Below are 19,131 nucleotides of genomic sequence, written 5' to 3' on the forward strand. Positions count from 1 at the left end.
GATAGCCGATGGGGATCCCCCTCTATGTCGGCCGGGATCTTTATTCCCTCCTATACCTCTTTGCGGCACCTATTTCCCTTCCCATCGCAATCCCGATAGTTCCTCCCATGTTAGGGGTTGTTTTTTATACAATTGTTTGACTTACTAAACAGATTACTGTGATATGTGTTAGGAATCAGTCCTCAGTCCTCTTTCGGTGACCATGAATTACCATCACATGACCTGCCTGTTTTGGATAAAGGTTAGTCCTACCTTATTGTCAGTGCTTGTTATTGCCAACCTGTGGGTTCCTCTATCCTGGTTCCAGTGTTTTTTTATTCAAATTTAGCTGGCTCTCACGGGCTCGTGAGAACTATTGGTGTGATTCCCCTTTTCTTGAAGCTTTATTTTTTTGATATCATGTCCCTCCCCCTTTTTACCTTCTTCTCCCTGTTCTTAGCAAGTTAGTTAGATAGTCATTTCCTTGTCCCTGAGTCCCCGTTTCTTTTGTTTTATTTCGTGCCTAATTGCCTCGTTATTTGCAGATTTCGGGAGAGTCAGGGGCTCCTGTTTCTCTCCCGATCGGCAGGCAGTTGTTCCTTTTGCCTTTCGTTTCATTTCCCCGTGTGTTGGTATAGCGCCGTTACTAGCATCGCGCTTACCATTTGTACACCGCTCCACATCTTTGTGTACCGGAAACGACGTTTGCGGTCATTCCGCGAGTGAAACTCGATTTCGAACGAAGGGCGTTTTTGGTTCTGTTACACCCCTATTCCCTGTTCCTTCTCGAGTCACTGGTGTCACGTATTTAATAGAAAACGTAGGGGTTTTTTGTTCATGTCAATTAATAGACATGTTTTTCCCCTAAAAAAATCGTAAAGAGCACAGAGACATTCCCTGTTATTTCAGTCATAGAATATTCTCCAGGAGATGTTATCTTGGAGTTATTTATATCTGTTGATTGAAGCCTCCTCGATGCAAAGCCTGCACTTGTCACTGGTAAGCCCATGTGTTGGTTTATGCGGGATATGGTAATTGATGTTGTAGGGTTGGGGACTGATTGGAGACTGTAAAGTGTTATTTTTCCCCTGTCTATGCAGGTGCGGAAGCGTGGAGAAGGGAGCAGTTTCTTCTTCGCTCTACATGGGTGGAAGGCTTGGTGTCTCTACATATTCCACCCCCTTTTCTGGGTCATTGGCTTACTCACTGTTAATATCGTGTGAGTGGCTAGTGAGTCGGGGAAGTGGATTGAAACATACCTTGTTCCTGCAGTGTGTGGGCAGAGTGGGAGCCTAACAATATGGCAGAGTAAAGCCATAAGCATTTTACTTCTGTAATTGACAAGTATTGCAAAGTTAAAGTTTTTCTATGTACCATAACGTGTTTGTCCAGCAATTTGGACGGGAGGAGTAGTCATATGACATGTGGGAAACGCCTTGTCATGCAAAAATGGATGGATATATTGATGCAGTTGTACAGACGATTAGGGTTTCGGACTTGTTCCTCACCTACTGGCTCTGTATGATGTTATCAATGAGTGTGTATCGTTGTATATTCATTTTCACAAAAAAACCTTTAATAAACATGTGTCATTCTAAGTGTCAGACATTGGGTAGTTGAATGTCACTCATAAGTGCATTGAAGCCATGGAAATGTTACACATAAGCAATCTGAAAACTTGGCAGATATGAGCACAACGCCAATGGAAATAATCAGACATGACTTTACTTGACTGTGTGCAGCAGAAATAATATTGAAGGGAACTTGCAGGGTGAGTCATCCATTATAAACAAGATGGCGTTGAGGCCTAACTGAGGCCTAGATAGCATTAGCCACAAAAGGTCACTTTAATATGTCACAGTCAATTGATTTAAAGGGCAGCATGTTATGTTTATACATGTATATTCAAGTGCAAGCCCTTATTCTTCACCGTGTTACTAATGTACAATTTCATAAATGCACAAACGTATACATATCACAAACCCAAGGACATTTTTTGAGACTGCCCATGTTCTGATTGGGCATGCCCACATCATGTATTTTGTAGTTTGTTAACACCTGCCTGTTGGGTACTGTAGTTTGTGTTTTTTATTAGCTGCTGCGAGTAAATAGTAAAGAAACTTAAACATAATCCTGGCCTCCATGTCCTTAATAGAATCGAAATTTCCTTTAGGATTGCTTAGAAATTTTCCATTAGAACCCTAAGGAAAAATACCTGCGGTGACGTGTTGGGAGGGGCGGGGCTCAGAGCCAGGGGGCGGGGCTCACAGAGCCTGGTGGAGGGCGCCTGATGCTATAGAGAGGTATAAAGATAGATGGGGAGCTTTAGAGAGAGAAGAAGGACAAGAACACTTTTTGTAAACAGGAAGCCATTGTTGAACGAAATGGTTTGTATGAAAAACAGGAAAAGGGGTATCATTTTCTCTAAGTATCTTAGTATTTTCGTGGGATAAACATATTTTGCGAGAAACAACTTTATATAAATATTTTTAAAAATCGAATGATACGCATTCCACATGTTCCCTGCGATAATTGATTTTTAGTAGCCATTAAAATAGAATGTGAATTGTTGTTGCATACATTGGACTGTGATTATATATTCATGTTGACGTCGTTGAAAGAGGTTCGACAGCGGACCTCCGTCGCCCCGTTCTGTGTCACCCTTCATCCGAGCGCCGCTTGCACCGACGCGCATGCGCGGTGCGCCCGTGTTTGTCGCATTGCTACAGCGCGGAGGGATACCGGTGTCGGGTGTCGGTGTTTGACGCTCTCTGGCCGCCCTCTTGCGCTCAGAGACCGCTGCCTGCGGCCGTGAGACCGGCGTGAGCCGAGCTCGGTGCGAGTCCCGCGCTGGTTTCCGTCGGAGCCCCTTCCGTTGTGGGCGGGGCCTGTTATTCATCGCACTTGTTTGTGTGGAAGTAGTCCCGGCGCGGCTGTTGTCCTCGGTCCCCGCGGTCGCCATTTCAGCGGCGACGTCAGAGCGAGGAGCGCCGAGCCGAGCCGCAGGCAGGAGAGGAGCCGAGCCAGCGCGGGCCGGAGGGAGCGCACCGCCCCTGGAGCCAGAGCCGCCGCCAGAGCACGCCCGAGACCCCCCCCCGGAGCCTCCGGCAGCCAGCCCGGACACCATGGCGTCATCCGTGGGCAACGTGGCCGACAGCACAGGTGAGGGCGGCGGGACCCGGGCCCAGACCCTGACACCCCCCCCCGGGGGCCTCGGGCCCCCCACCAGCGCGGCCCCCGGCGCTGCAGCGGGAGCTCCGCGCGGGGACAGGGGAAGGAGCCGCACATGGAGGCGGCATGACAACACGGCAGCGTGGAGCACCGCACAGAGGCCCCCCAGGCACGCCGACCCCCCGCCAGGGCATGCCAACACCACCCACCCCCAGGACATGCCAACCACCTCCACTCCCCCCTCCAGGGCATGCCAACCCCCTCCACCCCCCCCCTCCAGGGCATGCCACCTCCTCCAACCCCCCCTCCAGGGCATGCCAACCCCCAGGACATGCCAACCCCCCTCCACCCCCCCTCCAGAGCATGCCACCCCCCTCCAACCCCCAGGGTATGCCAACCCCCTCCACCCCCCCCCCCTCCAGGGCATGCCAACCCCCAGGACATGCCAACCCCCCCCCCTCCAACCCCCACTCCAGAGCATGCCAACCCCCTCCAGGGCATGCCACCTCCTCCAACCCCCCCTCCAGGGCATTCCAACCCCCACTCCAGAGCATGCCAACCCCCAGGACATGCCAACCCCCCTCCAGAGCATGCCACCCCCCTCCAACCCCCAGGGCATACCAACCCCCTCCACCTCCCTCCATGGCATGCCAATCCCCCCCCCCTTCCAGGACATGCCAACCCCCCCTCCAACCCCCAGGGCATGCCAACCGTCCTCCATCCCCCCAGGACATGCCAACCCCCAGGGCATGCCAACCCCCTCCACCCCCCAGGGCATGCCAACCCCCCTTCACCCCCCTCCAGGGCATGCCACCCCCTCCAACCCCCAGGGCATGCTAACCCCCTCCACCCCCCCTCCAGGGCATGCCACCCACCCCCCTTCCAGGGCATGCCAACCCCTGTCCACCCCCCCCCCCTCCAGGGCATGCCTACCCCTCCTCCAACCCCCAGGACATGCCCCACCCCCCTGCAGGGCATTCCGACCCCCCCCCTTCCAGGGCATGCACCCACAGTACAGGTCTGGGATACAAACACGGCAGCGTGTGGCTGGCACCACACACACAGAGGCCCCCCTCCAGGGCTGCCTACACCTCCCCACCCCTTCCAAGGCATGCCACCACAGCAGGACCAGCTCAGCACATGCCAACACAGCAGGAACAACTCTGCACATGCAGGAGTAAGGGTGTAAGCATGTGTTCCTCCCTTCAGCCCGTCCATTTTATTTATTAGATTAATACCTTTTTGTGACACAACACAGTAGTCCGAGTAGAATTGAGTGAAGGTATTTTTTTATTTACAAAGTTTTTACATGGTGCTAGGTAGACCCGGGGGTATCAGCGCGTTTTACATAAAGAAAAAGTTGCACTACATCGTAGGACATGAGGACGCATAAAATATATAAGCAAACACATCACACTTGAGTATGTAGTGAAAAACGCAGGTGGTTGAAAGTCAGATAACCTCCATCCTTGAAAGTCAGAGTGAGAGGGGAGACCATTAGTCTATTGATGTCTAGGTTGGTTAACTTGGCCAGAGAAGTATTGGTTGAGGAGCAGTAGTTTCAGGTCTTTTTTTGAAGCAAGAGAAGGCAGCGTTGCATCTGAGGTCAGTAGGGAGTGTTCCATATTCTGGTAACATTAGCAGAGAAGGGATCGGCATTGGGTTGCTTTCCTTTTCAATTTCGGGGGGGGGGGGGGGATGAGAAGTGAGTTGGTGCTTCTCAAGAGTTCTTGATTTTCCTGCTTCAACCAGTTTGTTGTTTAGTTAATTGGGGGATTGGGTGTGGAGGTCCTTGTGTGTAATGCAGGCCAGTTTGTAAATACATCTACTTTCCATAAGAAGACAGTTGAGGGCATTGAAGGTTGGTGTGATGTGTTCAAATCTTTTTCCACCAGTTATGAGTCGAGCCGCCATATTTGACTGACCTTAAAGGGGCAAGGTGAGCTTTTGGTGCTCCTGTTAGGATGGCGTTCCCGTAGTCCAGTTTAGAAAGGACTAGGGATTGTACAATTCTCAATCATCCTGGGGAATGAAAGGTTTAATTTTCTTGAGGTGTTTGAGAGTAAACTCCACCTTTTGCACAGTTCTTGATGTGGTCCTTCATTGACCGGTTCTTATCCAGGGTAATGCCTAGTGATTTTACAGAGTCAGATAGGACAAGGAGGCAGTTTAGAGCATCAAGATTCTTGAGCCAGCTTTGGATAGGTTGGTGGTTACTTTTCAGAGACGACAGTATTCCGTTTTGTCCGGGTTCAGCTTTAAATGTTTTGCGTTAAACCAGTTTTAGGTCTTGGTTAGCATGGCATTAAGGTGATGGACTTCCTTGGGTGATTAATTTGGGTCATTTTGTGGTATATTTGAGTGTCATCTGCATAGAGGTGATATCTAGCCCCTGCTTGCTTCAGAATAATTGCAAGGAGTTTCATGAAGAAATTGAAGAGGGGTGGTGAGAGGATCGATCCTTGCGGGATTCAAGTTTGACACATGTTGAATTAAATTTGTTGCAAACGGTGTTGAAGGTAGATATTTTATTTCCATTTATGACTTATTAAAACCGCTCCACTCTTTTTCGGTCTCGGCTAGCGTGGCTGCGCACATGTGCAGCTCGCTCGGCGAGATTCACTGTTTTGGAGGAGTTTCAGTAAAGGGCTTTAAGCCCCGCCCCTCTTTTCCATTGGCTGGCGTCACCGTTTATGCTAAACGGTGGCCAGCCATTGGAAAAGAGCTGTGTGTTACCTCCCTTTGGTTTTTTCTGCCGTCCCACTTGGAGGGGTTCGCCTGCTTTCTGTTCGTCGTAAACTATTTATCTTTTTGGGGCCATGTGTTTAAACATGGGTTGCCAATCTAAACAAGCATTTACAATGCAACGGTTTCGCCTCAGTGTCGATCGCGCGAGACCAGTGCACCCCGGGGTGCACTAGTGCAGCTCCAGTGCTTCAATGCACCAGCTCAACGACAGGGGTGGGAACGGACAGCGGGAGGGCGGGAATGGGCACACATGGACAGCGGGAGGGGGGGCAGGAATGGGCACACATGGACAGCGGGAGGGGGGGTGGGAACGGGCAGACGTGGACAGCGGGAGGGGGGGCGGGAACGGGCACACATGGACAGCGGGAGGGGGGGCGGGAACGGGCACACATGGACAGCGGGAGGGGGGTGGGAACGGGCACACATGGACAGCGGGAGGGGGGTGGGAACGGGCACACATGGACAGCGGGGGGGGCGGGAACGGGCACACATGGACAGCGGGAGGGGAGGGGCGGGAACGGGCACACATGGACAGCGGGAGGCGGGGGCGGGAACGGGCACACATGGACAGCGGGAGGCGGGGGCGGGAACGGGCACACATGGACAGCGGGAGGGGGGGCGGGAACGGGCACACATGGACAGCGGGAGGGGGGGGCGGGAACGGGCACACATGGACAGCGGGAGGGGGGGCGGGAACGGGCACACATGGACAGCGGGAGGGGGGGGGCGGGAAAAGCACGGAAATCGGGAGGGGGGCGGCGGCAACGGCCACAATCAAAAGCACTCACCTGGACCTGGACTTCCTCGGTCGGCCGCGGAATGACCAAAAGAAACATGGACAACCAAAAAAATAAACCCCAAAAAAATAAACCCCGCTGCACTGACGTCTTAAAAGGGGCTGGATGAGAAAAATTCTCAGGAACGCCCACGAGTCGCCTCACAGAATGACGGACGCCTCTGTTTTTCAATGGCTAGCCTCCATTTATGGAGCTAGCCAATGGAAAACAGAGGCGGGACAAGCCCACATACTGGTAAACAAAAGTTTTCGCCTGCGCCGAAAAGCTGCGCGGCGCAGCTTTCGACGAGGCGAAACCTAAAAAGGATTCTGTTTAAAGTTTTACCAATCACCTATAAAGCAACAAAAGCATGAGGGCCAACATATCCTAGGTCCAAAATACGTCCCTATTCCACACAACGCTTTTTGCAGTCCTCTTCGGGTAACTTGTTAGCAGCCCCCAGCTACCGTTTGAAAACTAAAGGATGCAAAACCATAGCTGTTCTAGGAACCAGAACCTGGAACATTTTGCTGCTCCAATTGAGATTGGCTCAATCAGAAGTCTGTTCAGGAAACTATTGAAAACCTGGATTTTCTCTGCTCCTGACAACATTGTGTTCTCAAGATACTCTTTTTTTTTTTTTTTAATGCAACGCCTCATAACCAACCTCTCGATTACTTTCTGCTAGCCTACACCCTCCAGGACATGCCACAGCAGGACCACACCACAGCAGTGACAGTACATGTCTGGAATACAAACGCGTTTACATGCCTCACTGACTTTAGATATCACACTTCACATGACACAAAAGCCCACTCGCCTTCAAGATCATGGTACCACAGCAGGAACAGCACATGCCTAGGATACAAACACTTTGTAAAGAAAAAGGAGTTAGGTCCTGGGACTTGTAGTCAGTTGGACCATTTGTAACTGGGGAAAGCAATTTTTACCGACTACAAATTGTTTTATACCTACTATTTATAGGAAAAAACGTACAAAGTGATACTCCTGGGTAATTGGGGCATATAGTATTCGTTCCCTTTTTACTTCATTTTTTATTTTATAAGATATAAACATGTCATATGAAAAGGAAACTTCACGTTTTCTCACAGTTAACAATTTTCGGTCATATATACAAATATACAATGCATTTAAACAATACAACACTTACAGATATACACTGTCTTTGCAATATATACAGACTGTTACTTCTCAAAAAAGAACAAGAGTCAAGCTTACGACTCACAAAACAATTCAATTGCAAACCAATGCGAACAGTTTTTTGCAATAATAGACCCTAAATCAATTCTGTGGTCTTATCAAGCAACTAATGGCTATTCTTTGTCTGTGACACACAGACAAAGAATAGCCATTAGTTGCTTGATAAGACCACAGAATTGATTTAGGGTCTATTATTGCAAAAAACTGTTCGCATTGGTTTGCAATTGAATTGTTTTGTGAGTCGTAAGCTTGACTCTTGTTCTTTTTTGAGAAGTAACAGTCTGTATATATTGCAAAGACAGTGTATATCTGTAAGTGTTGTATTGTTTAAATGCATTGTATATTTTTATATATGACCGAAAATTGTTAACTGTGAGAAAACGTGAAGTTTCCTTTTCATATGACATGTTTATATCTTAAAAAATAAAAAATGAAGTAAAAGGGTACGAATACTATATGCCCCAATTACCCAGGAGTATCACTTGGTACGTTTTTTCCTATAAATAGTAGGTATAAAACAATTTGTTGCTTTCCCTAGGATACAAACACAGCATTTTTTGTCCCCTGTATCCCATATGCCAGTTGTAGAGATCACATGCTACAGAGGCCCACACCCTTTCCTGGGCATGCCACCACAGCAGGAACACTGCACATCGTCACACCGAGCCACAATAGGGTACAGGACATGCCACCTCAGAAGGAACAGCAGCACTGCGCATCACAAGGCTAATGTCAACACAGCAGGAACAATACAGTACACAGCAACGTGCCTCTATAGCAGAAACAGCATGTCACCTCAGCAGGTAGAGCACATGCAACTACAGCAGGTACAGTGTATGCCACCCACTCAATAGCACACTTCACAGCAGCAGGCATCAGACCTTCAAGGCACAGTACATGCCTGGAATATGAACAGAGTAACGTGTCACATGCATGACAGGTTATGGCACCGGAGTCTGATCATCACACAACACATGCCACAGAGGCCAACTTAAACATCCGCGAGCACCTGTTACACGCAGGCACAATACACACATGGATCACAGGTAGCGGCACCTGCACCACTAAACACTCCACACAACTAAACACAGCTTTCAACACCTGTTACAGAAGGAACAGAAATTTAACACCCACTAACGCAGGTGACCACACAGGCTGTGACTGACACCACACGTCATAGAAGGCAACACTCATGGCAAGCAGCCACATCACCTTGTTAGTGCTCACACATTCAAGGCACAAGTAGCTGGCAGCCTCATTTAGCAAGTGAGCGCCTGGTTTAGGGGGTATCTGGGGACCGGAGATCACATGCGTCAACACACACTGCAGCCTCATCTCTTGACCCTGACTGAATTACTTCAGAGTTGGGCCCATCCCCTGGCACAGGGTTGGCCCGTTGCTGGCTATGGTTCCCAGCCCCTGGCACAGCAGCAGTCCTTACCTACGAGTCCTTGATCTGGCAGTGACCCATGGGCTCCTGTCTCTTGTTCAGCCCCCAAGCTTTCACGAAGGACTCCGATTTGATTAAAACTGTGCCTTGGATTGAGCTCGGCCTTTACTCCAGCTTGACCTTTCCATAGTTTGATCTTTCTTTGGTGGTGATAGGTTTGTTTTTCAGCGTAGACTTCTAGATTCACATACTATGCTTATATCCTCCCATCTACCTTGTTTCGTCGTTTGAATGGCCACCTCACCAGCCGTGGGAAAAACAGCCCAAGTTAGAGGGGAGCGCTGGTAGTAAGATAATGCTACTCCACATAGTGGAGCGGGTGGGAGCGCTTACTCGTATTTATGAAATCACCAAGGAAAGGAGTGTTTGACAAAATCTTTAAAAAGCCACGACACACGGGTAAGCTGAGCTACTGCTGCGGACAGGGTATCCTGGGAGGGATGTTGCATCAACAACGGATGCTCTTCAGACAACCTTCACCTCGCTCAGCAGTCTCCTAGTACTTCATGACCCATTTCATCCATCCCTTTGAGCATAATGCCTATTTCAGTGTCACACGTTGGAGAGCCTTTCGTAGAGGAAAAGTGAATTAACATACAAAAGTACAGAGGCACACATAGGTAGTCCATACAGTAGTGCTGATTCGTAGCTTCACAAGTATTCAAAAGCAGTCCAGAATGTTTTTATTTTTATTATCCAGGCTTTCCGTACAAAACAAACACAATTGCAGCCAACAAGTTTCCTCCTACGTACTTTTTCAAGGCAAGCAGCAATGGGATGTTAATAAAAGCCGTAATAGGTCAGAAGAAACTGGTCTCAGTATGGTCTGACCTCACAAACACGTTCTTAACCACTTCCATGCTAATGACAAGGTCAGCTCGTCATGCAGCGCCCATTCATTTGAATGGAAATTACACTAAATTGCTGGAAATGCATTAGCATCCAAGGTGTTAATATACATAATGCGATCTGTTCTGTATTGCCGGCCAACAGCAAAGAAGTAAGAGTATAGGATTCACCTTTGATGTAGGACTTCAGAAGCATGTATAGAACACGGCACATCGAGGATACTGATGCATGTGTAGGGAAGGATCAGTGTAAAGCTGTTCTGTACTAGTCTCAAGTACAGGAAGTTCACTCCTCTTCAGACTGGAGGAAGCATATTGATTCAGCCTTATTGGGGCACGGGAGAGGTCCTCAGTCTGTCCAGCTTCACTATCCTCTCCATTTATGGGTGCACATGGCGTGCCGTTCCAAAGGGTCCATGCTGTCCATGCCCAGCAAAATGAGGTCCTTAAAGGCCAGGAGTGCTTTTGTGGCCTTGATTGCACCGGTGTGTTTGGTTCACTTCCCCTGCAGAACATGAAGATCACAAAGGCCAGGAGTGCTTTTGTGGCCTTGATTCCACCTGTGTTTTGTTCGCTCCCGCTGCAGAAGATCAAAAAGGACAGGAGTGCTTTTGTGGCCTTATTTCCACCTGTGTTTGGTTCGCTCCCCCTTCAGAACACGAAGATCACAAATGCCAGGAGTGCTTTTGTGGCCTTGATTCCACCTGTTTGGTTCGCTCCCCTGCAGAATACGAAGATCACAAAGGCCAGGAGTGCTTTTGTGGCCTTGATTCCACCTGTGTTTGGTTCGCTCCCCCTTCAGAACACGAAGATCACAAATGCCAGGAGTGCTTTTGTGGCCTTGATTCCACCTGTGTTTGGTTCGCTCCCCCTGCAGAACATGAAGATCACAAAGGCCAGGAGTGCTTTTGTGGCCTTGATTCCACCTGTTTGGTTCGCTCCCCCTGCAGAAAATCACAAAGGACAGGAGTGCTTTTATGTCCTTGATTCCACCTGTGTTTGGTTCGCTCCCCCTGCGGAACACGAAGATCACAAAGGACATGAGTGCTTTTGTGTCCTTGATTCCGCCTGTTTGCATCACTCCCCCTGCAGAAAATCGCAAAGGCCAGGAGTGCTTTTGTGGCCTTGATTCCACCTGTGTTTGGTTCGCTCCCCCTGCAGAACACGAAGATCACAAAGGACATAAGTGCTTTTGTGGCCTTGATTCCACCTGTTTGGTTTCTCTCCCCCTGCAGAACACGAAGATCACAAAGGCCAGGAGTGCTTTTGTGGCCTTGATTCCACCGGTGTGTTTGGTTCACTCCCCCTGCAGAACACGAAGGTCGCAAAGGATATGAGTGCTTTTGTGGCCTTGATTTTACCGGTGTGTTTGGTTCACTCCCCCTGCAGAACATGAAGATCGCAAAGGACAGGAGTGCTTTTGTGGCCTTGATGTCACCTGTAGAGTGAGGGAGGGCGGTAGAGTGAGGGAGGGCGGTAGAGTGAGGGAGGGCGGTAGAGTGAGGGAGGGCGGTAGAGTGAGGGAGGGCGGTACAGTGAGGGCGGGGCGGTAGAGTGAGGGAGGGCTGGCGGTAGAGCAATGGATATGGGTGCTTTTGTGGCCTTGATTTTACCGGTGTGTTTGGTTCACTTCCCCTGCAGACCATGAAGATCACAAAGGACAGGAGTGCTTTTGTGGCCTTGATTTCACCGGTGTGTTTATTTCGCTCCCCCTGCAGAACATGAAGATCGCAAAGGACAGGAGTGCTTTTGTGGCCTTGATTTCGCCGGTGTTTTTGGTTCGCTCCCCCTGCAGAACACGAAGGTCGCAAAGGATATGAGTGCTTTTGTGGCCTTGATTTTACCGGTGTGTTTGGTTCACTCCCCCTGCAGAACATGAAGATCGCAAAGGACAGGAGTGCTTTTGTGGCCTTGATGTCACCTGTGTTTGGTTCACTCCCTCTGCAGAAAACGAAGGTCGCAAAGGATACAAGTGCTTTTGTGGAATTGATTTCACCGGTGTGTTTAGTTCACTCCCCCTGCAGACCATGAAGATCACAAAGGATAGCAGTGTTGCTTGTGATTATGGTGTGGTGGGAATGCTGGCTGTGGATGCTCAACCCCATCTCCATGGAGATCATGGAGGGAGTTCTTAATGGTCCAGAGTAGCAGTAGGCTTTCCTGTTGACCAATGGACTTGTTGGTCCTTATTTGTGAGAGGTCATTGTTGTCTTGGTAATTTCTCTTGTCTTAATTTCTTCTGTTAACAAAAGGTTTGCGTTTGATGGTTGGAGATAGTTCTTCTGACAATTGGTTTCTATTTGGTGCCATGGTTGGTAGGCGGTCTTTGTGCGCAGTGGTACTGCCGAGGAGAATGGAAGGATGAAAACATCCTTTGTTTACTAAGTAACCCTTCTACAGTTGTATGCTCGGTCTCCCTTCACAGGCGACACTTCACCTGGTGAACATTCTCCAAGGACCAAAGAAAAATGAATGCCAGAAAGCAACCTGCAGTTTGCACTTTGGTTTTGGGCTGTGTTGTGCCATGTTAAGCTGATTTTCATTTTCTGAGAAATAGCATCAGTGTGTTTTATGATTCCATACGTTTGAAATTGTAATGGTGACACTAAATACATTTTATCGTAGGATTCAACCCTTATCCCCCACCCAAGACCGTTAACACAAAATCATATATCCTTAATCTTGTATTCCCTAGCTAACCATTTAGTCTTAAACATCCCCTTCTATCAGGGGACACTGGAATTATGCAGCCGTAGAGGATTCAGCACATTTTATGTTAGTATTTAACTTTGCCATATTTAACGCATGCCAACTCTGTCTGGGCAAATGTTTCACCTCAGTACCACCTTAAGAGCCCAAAAGGCAGCAATGAACATCAAGAAAGTGAGCAGTTAACCTTTAATGAGGGTCTTCCACTACGTGGCAACAGGTTTCCGAATATTTCAGAAGGTTTGAGGCAGAAACTATTTCTTTGATATCTGCAGATTATGCAGCAGATGGATTATGCAGGAAATCCATATCTACGCAGAAAATACCACAGCTACAAAATCGCCTAATTCTAGTAGCCTCGCTTATAACTTGACCCCATAATCCTGTAGCACAAATCCCTATACCACTTATTTTTACAGTGATGTGCACATACACGTAAAACACATACTTGTTTATGGGACAACCGGATTCTTAAGAAATTCAGTTGTTAAAAAAAAAACAAGCATTGGAAATGCAATAGGTCTCGCAATAGAAAAGTTTGAGCTTTTGATGTGGAAAATGTAAATTTTTTAATTTTTGTTTGTTTTTCTAAATATAAAAGTATTAATTTTGTTATTAGAAATGCCAATAGTTATAAAGTTAGCAAATGTTACATCTATAGCATTAGTAAAGGTACATGTTCTGTTTTCCCCTGTCTTACATGTTTTGATCTGACAAATCACAATGTTTTAACAAGAACAGAAGTGAAAACAGTTAACATCTTTTTATGACATTTGTAATAAAGCTTAAAACATTGACAGAAAATATTTGAACCAGTTGTTGAATAGTTGCACAGATTGATGCTGTGGTGGCGCTGAGTGATGTTGTTTTGGCGACAAGTGATGCTGTGGCGTTCAGTGATGCTGTTGTAGCGCATAGTGATGTTGTGGTGCCCCTGAGTGATGCTATGGTGGTGCGGTAGAGTGAGGGAGGGCGGTAGAGTGAGGGAGGGCGGTAGAGTGAGGGAGGGCGGTAGAGTGAGGGAGGGCGGTAGAGTGAGGGAGGGCGGTAGAGTGAGGGAGGGCGGTAGAGTGAGGGAGGGCGGTAGAGTGAGGGAGGGCGGTAGAGTGAGGGAGGGCGGTAGAGTGAGGGAGGGCGGTAGAGTGAGGGAGGGCGGTAGAGTGAGGGAGGGCGGTAGAGTGAGGGAGGGCGGTAGAGTGAGGGAGGGAGGGCGGTAGAGTGAGGGAGGGAGGGCGGTAGAGTGAGGGAGGGAGGGCGGTAGAGTGAGGGAGGGAGGGCGGTAGAGTGAGGGAGGGAGGGCGGTAGAGTGAGGGAGGGAGGGCGGTAGAGTGAGGGAGGGAGGGCGGTAGAGTGAGGGAGGGAGGGCGGTAGAGTGAGGGAGGGAGGGCGGTAGAGTGAGGGAGGGAGGGCGGTAGAGTGAGGGAGGGAGGGCGGTAGAGTGAGGGAGGGAGGGCGGTAGAGTGAGGGAGGGAGGGCGGTAGAGTGAGGGAGGGAGGGCGGTAGAGTGAGGGAGGGAGGGCGGTAGAGTGAGGGAGGGAGGGCGGTAGAGTGAGGGAGGGAGGGCGGTAGAGTGAGGGAGGGAGGGCGGTAGAGTGAGGGAGGGAGGGCGGTAGAGTGAGGGAGGGAGGGCGGTAGAGTGAGGGAGGGAGGGCGGTAGAGTGAGGGAGGGAGGGCGGTAGAGTGAGGGAGGGAGGGCGGTAGAGTGAGGGAGGGAGGGCGGTAGAGTGAGGGAGGGAGGGCGGTAGAGTGAGGGAGGGAGGGCGGTAGAGTGAGGGAGGGAGGGCGGTAGAGTGAGGGAGGGAGGGCGGTAGAGTGAGGGAGGGAGGGCGGTAGAGTGAGGGAGGGAGGGCGGTAGAGTGAGGGAGGGAGGGCGGTAGAGTGAGGGAGGGAGGGCGGTAGAGTGAGGGAGGGAGGGCGGTAGAGTGAGGGAGGGAGGGCGGTAGAGTGAGGGAGGGAGGGCGGTAGAGTGAGGGAGGGAGGGCGGTAGAGTGAGGGAGGGAGGGCGGTAGAGTGAGGGAGGGAGGGCGGTAGAGGGAGGGAGGGAGGGCGGTAGAGGGAGGGAGGGAGGGCGGTAGAGGGAGGGAGGGAGGGCGGTAGAGGGAGGGAGGGAGGGCGGTAGAGGGAGGGAGGGAGGGCGGTAGAGGGAGGGAGGGAGGGCGGTAGAGGGAGGGAGGGAGGGCGGTAGAGGGAGGGAGGGAGGGCGGTAGAGGGAGGGAGGGAGGGCGGTAGAGGGAGGGAGGGAGGGCGGTAGAGGGAGGGAGGGCGGGCGGGTAGAGGGAGTGAGGGCGGGCGGGGCGGTAGAGTGAGTGAGGGAGGGCGGGGCGGTAGAGTGAGTGAGGGAGGGCGGGGCGGTAGAGTTGTTGAGGGCGGTAGAGTGGTTGAGGGGGAGTGGTGAGGGGGAGGGGTGGGGGGAGACCTAAAAACAACAGTGTGACAGAAGACCAACAAAAGATACTATATACAACTTTAGCTCCAAAATTCCAATGTGTCTTTCTCTTTCTCCCTGACTAACGTGTTAGGGTGAGGGCGGTAGAGTGAGTAGAGAGGGGGGAGAGGGGAGAGTGGTGAGAGGGAGAGGGGAGAGTGGGGAGGTAGCGTGGTAGGGTGAGGGCGGTAGCGTGGTAGGGTGAGGGCGGTAGCGTGGTAGGGTGAGGGGGGAGAGGGGTGAGAGGGGAGAGTGATGAGTGTTGAGAGAGGGGGGGGAGTGTTGAGAGAGGGGGGGGAGTGTTGAGAGAGGGGGGGGAGTGTTGAGAGGGGGGAGTGTTGAGAGAGGGGGGGAGTGTTGAGAGAGGGGGGGGGTGTTGAGAGAGGGGGGGAGTGTTGAGAGAGGGGGGGAGTGTTGAGAGAGGGGGGGGAGTGTTGAGAGAGGGGGGGGGTGTTGAGAGAGGGGGGGGAGTGTTGAGAGAGGGGGGGGAGTGTTGAGAGAGGGGGGGGAGTGTTGAGAGAGGGGGGGGAGTGTTGAGAGAGGGGGGGGGAGTGTTGAGAGAGGGGGGGGGAGTGTTGACAGAGGGGGGGGAGTGTTGACAGAGGGGGGGGAGTGTTGACAGAGGGGGGGGAGTGTTGACAGAGGGGGGGGGAGTGTTGACAGAGGGGGGGGGAGTGTTGACAGAGGGGGGGGGAGTGTTGACAGAGGGGGGGGGAGTGTTGAGAGAGGGGGGGAGTGTTGAGAGAGGGGGGATTGTTGAGAGAGAGGGGGGAGGGGGGGAGTGTTGAGAGAGAGAGGGGGGAGTGTTGAGAGAGAGAGGGGGGAGTGTTGAGAGAGAGAGGGGGGAGTGTTGAGAGAGAGAGGGGGGAGTGTTGAGAGAGAGAGGGGGGAGTGTTGAGAGAGAGAGGGGGGAGTGGTTAGAGAGAGGGGGGGGTGTGGTGAGTGGGGAGACCTAAAAACAACAGTGTGACAGAAGACCAACAAAAGATACTATATACAACTTTAGCTCCAAAATTCCAATATGTGTCTTTCTCTTTCTCCCTGACTAACTTAGAAGATGTTATGATCCTCAGTTGATGGGATGTTTTAAAAGCTTTACAGCCTTTGTGCCACAGAGTATACCAATCATTAAAGCCCCTCTCCCTCATTAGCTCAGCAAATCGTTAAGCCCTCGCAGCAGGATATGATATTTTCTGAAGGTGCATGATTGGTGTCTGTATTGCCTCAGTACCCAAGAATATTAAAATGTCATAAAAGAAATGTAACGTCCCAGAATGCCACATAACGCAGCTAACCTGGAAGCATGATTAGGTTAAGCCTATTAGCACAATTCCAGCGGCTCTGGCTTTATATAACAAGGCATGTAAAATTCAATTTCTCTTTTTCTGCGTTTAGTTGATATAGCTAGCATTGGTCTGCAACTTCTCCCAGCTCAATTTCTTAGTGCACTGATAGTAGACGTGCTATGGTAAAGCGAGGAATATGTCACAGTAATGCAGAGAGCTGTAATAATGTCAACTTGTTATTTACTTTCCAAATCTGAATGACTGAGCAAGGTGAAAGGAGAATCAATCAGCCACAATGTGACCCAACAGGCGGAAAAAACACTGTAATTCTTAGAAGTCAGCAATGTGGGGGAAGGGAAAAGCACATGTAGTATTTCCCCCATAGGAGGTAACAGACCACAGGAGCGTAAACCCCGCCCAATCTTTGTGAGTCAATCATTTTCTAGTAATTAACAAAATGAGGTACTCCGCCTATTTCATGTGCTCACTGGAACCCCCAACCTCTATGTATGAAAGCAGTTGGCACCCATGAAGCGCAGTCTCACACTCCTTGATTTGTAGCACCACACAGAAAGGCCACACCATGAAATGTTCACACTGCCCACTTTAATATATAAAGGCGGCCAGGAAACAGTTAAGAATGACATCCCAGCTACACCCTTACCGGTAGAAATAAAACCATGCGTTCAAACACTCCACGACCAGCAATTGTGACTGGGATAGTATTTTAGAATAAATATTGTCCGTTACTTTCAATTAAGGCTGCTTTTAATACAGGACTGCTCCATGGAAGATCGTGCATTTTCTTTTAACTCTGTAGCTTGTTAAAAGAAAGCAACGGTTTGCTCTTTCGGGTGGTTGCATCTGTGGCAACCTTTTTAGCACTCCAAGTGTGTCTAATTGAGCTGAGGCGAGACCTGCAGCACGTGTATTTACGTGAAGTCGTGCATTCAGGGTGATGTAAGCCAATAAGTAGACTGCAGGGGTATTGATGAAATAAATAAGTGCACATGTCCAACATGCAGGACATTACTGCAGAGCCAACACACTACCCTAAACTCTGGGTAAAGGTGGTGTGCCTGATCGGTGCAGCCAACCAGCAATACACAGGTCAATGAAATACGTTAGCAAAGAGGACAGCCCCCAAAGTGTCTCCTGGCAGGTCTAAGCAGCTCATCTGGTGCTGTAGGCCTTTTCCTCAGGAGCTTTTAGGATTGAATTGCCCCCATTAAAACAAGGCTGCTAGAAAAGACACACCTTGATGAGCTACTAATACTTAATATGGTGCAAGTCACAGTAGGCCTGTTTTCAAGTGTGCGTTGTATGGGTCTGTTTTGCATAAATGCAATGCGTCATTATGACTGGAAGTACGTGTAGCATGACTCTTCTTTACAAAACATGTTTAGAATATGTTCACTTTACAGTATTTGTATTTGTATTTAATTTTATTTATAGAGCGCTAACAATCATCCTGAGTAGGATATCACGGCGCTAAGGTTGGATGCTGAGAGGTACAATAACCACACTGAGTAATGATTTATTCTGATTTAGGGAAAAGTAGTGTCTTTAGTTGTTTCCTAAAAGATAGAAGATCGTCTGTCAGTCTAAGACTGGGAGGTAGTTCATTCCACTTAGTAGCCGCCAGATGCGAGAAGGCCCGCTCTCCCATCCTGACAGTCTTCACCCGAGCGGTGGTAGCTCTTCCTAAAGTACTGGATCGAAGGTTCCTCGGTGGTCTGTGGAATTCGACTTTATTATGTAGAATAGTAGGGCCTGCGTTGTAGAGCACCTTGTGTGAGATACACAGTAATTTAAAATTGGCTCTCTGTCGCATCGGGAGCCAATGAAGCTCTCGCATGCAGCTTTTAGCCGAATCAAATCTCTTTTTATTACAGACAGCCTTTGCCGCGGCATTTTGCACTATCTGCAATTTAGAAAAGAGTCTGCCATTCCGACAAACAGTGAGTTGCCATAGTCCAATCTGCTCATCAGCAATGACTGAACCAGGGTTTTCCTACATTCAGTCGGGATCCAGGGTAAAACTCGTCTGAGCATTTTCAGCAATGCAAAGCCTCTCCCGCAGACAGTAAACGATTTTCTGATACGAATAAACCACCCATTCCGCTTGTCTGTGCATGCTGGATACTGTAGTTTCAAGTTGTTTCCATTTCGAGAAATAACATTTGAAAGCACCAGGTTACAAAGGAAAGAAATGTGCCTAGTGTGTCCATTACTGGCACACATAAGAAGCTCGGTTACCTCCAAAGGCAGCTTGAGTGCAAGACAGTATTAGTGTACCTTAGACCGAGCAGAGCATATCTGAGATATCTGGTGCAATGTCAGCAGGGCGCATAGTCCTCAAAGTCACTTTGCGTTCTGGGACTTCTAGTCCCGAATTTAGTCAGTAACTAAAGCTACAGGACACAGAATGCAAAGAAAATGGTATGGCTGAGTTAATCACTCACACATGCCGTGGATCAGCTGCAGGGGTGCGGGGAGCATGCATCCTGTTGTCCTA

At 49.7% G+C, this 19,131-nt stretch overlaps 1 protein-coding gene across 4 annotated transcripts in view; it reads left to right on the forward strand.

Annotated features, from left to right (window-relative positions):
- Positions 1 to 2,667: 2,667 nt before the first annotated feature.
- The window catches only part of OGT (O-linked N-acetylglucosamine (GlcNAc) transferase), a 399,845-nt gene continuing 383,381 nt past the window's right edge, over positions 2,668 to 19,131 (forward strand). The window contains exon 1 of one of the 4 annotated variants that reach the window (XM_078640248.1): positions 2,668 to 3,141. In XM_078640248.1, coding sequence (XP_078496374.1) covers positions 3,105 to 3,141 — 37 coding nt within the window. In that variant the 5' untranslated portion in view covers positions 2,668 to 3,104. The remainder of the gene's footprint in view (positions 3,142 to 19,131) is intronic. The other 3 variants (XM_078640247.1, XM_078640246.1, XM_078640249.1) reach the window with 3 other exon arrangements.

The sequence above is a fragment of the Lissotriton helveticus genome, chromosome 4_2 (genome assembly GCF_964261635.1).
Source record: "Lissotriton helveticus chromosome 4_2, aLisHel1.1, whole genome shotgun sequence".
NCBI lineage: Eukaryota > Metazoa > Chordata > Amphibia > Caudata > Salamandridae > Lissotriton > Lissotriton helveticus.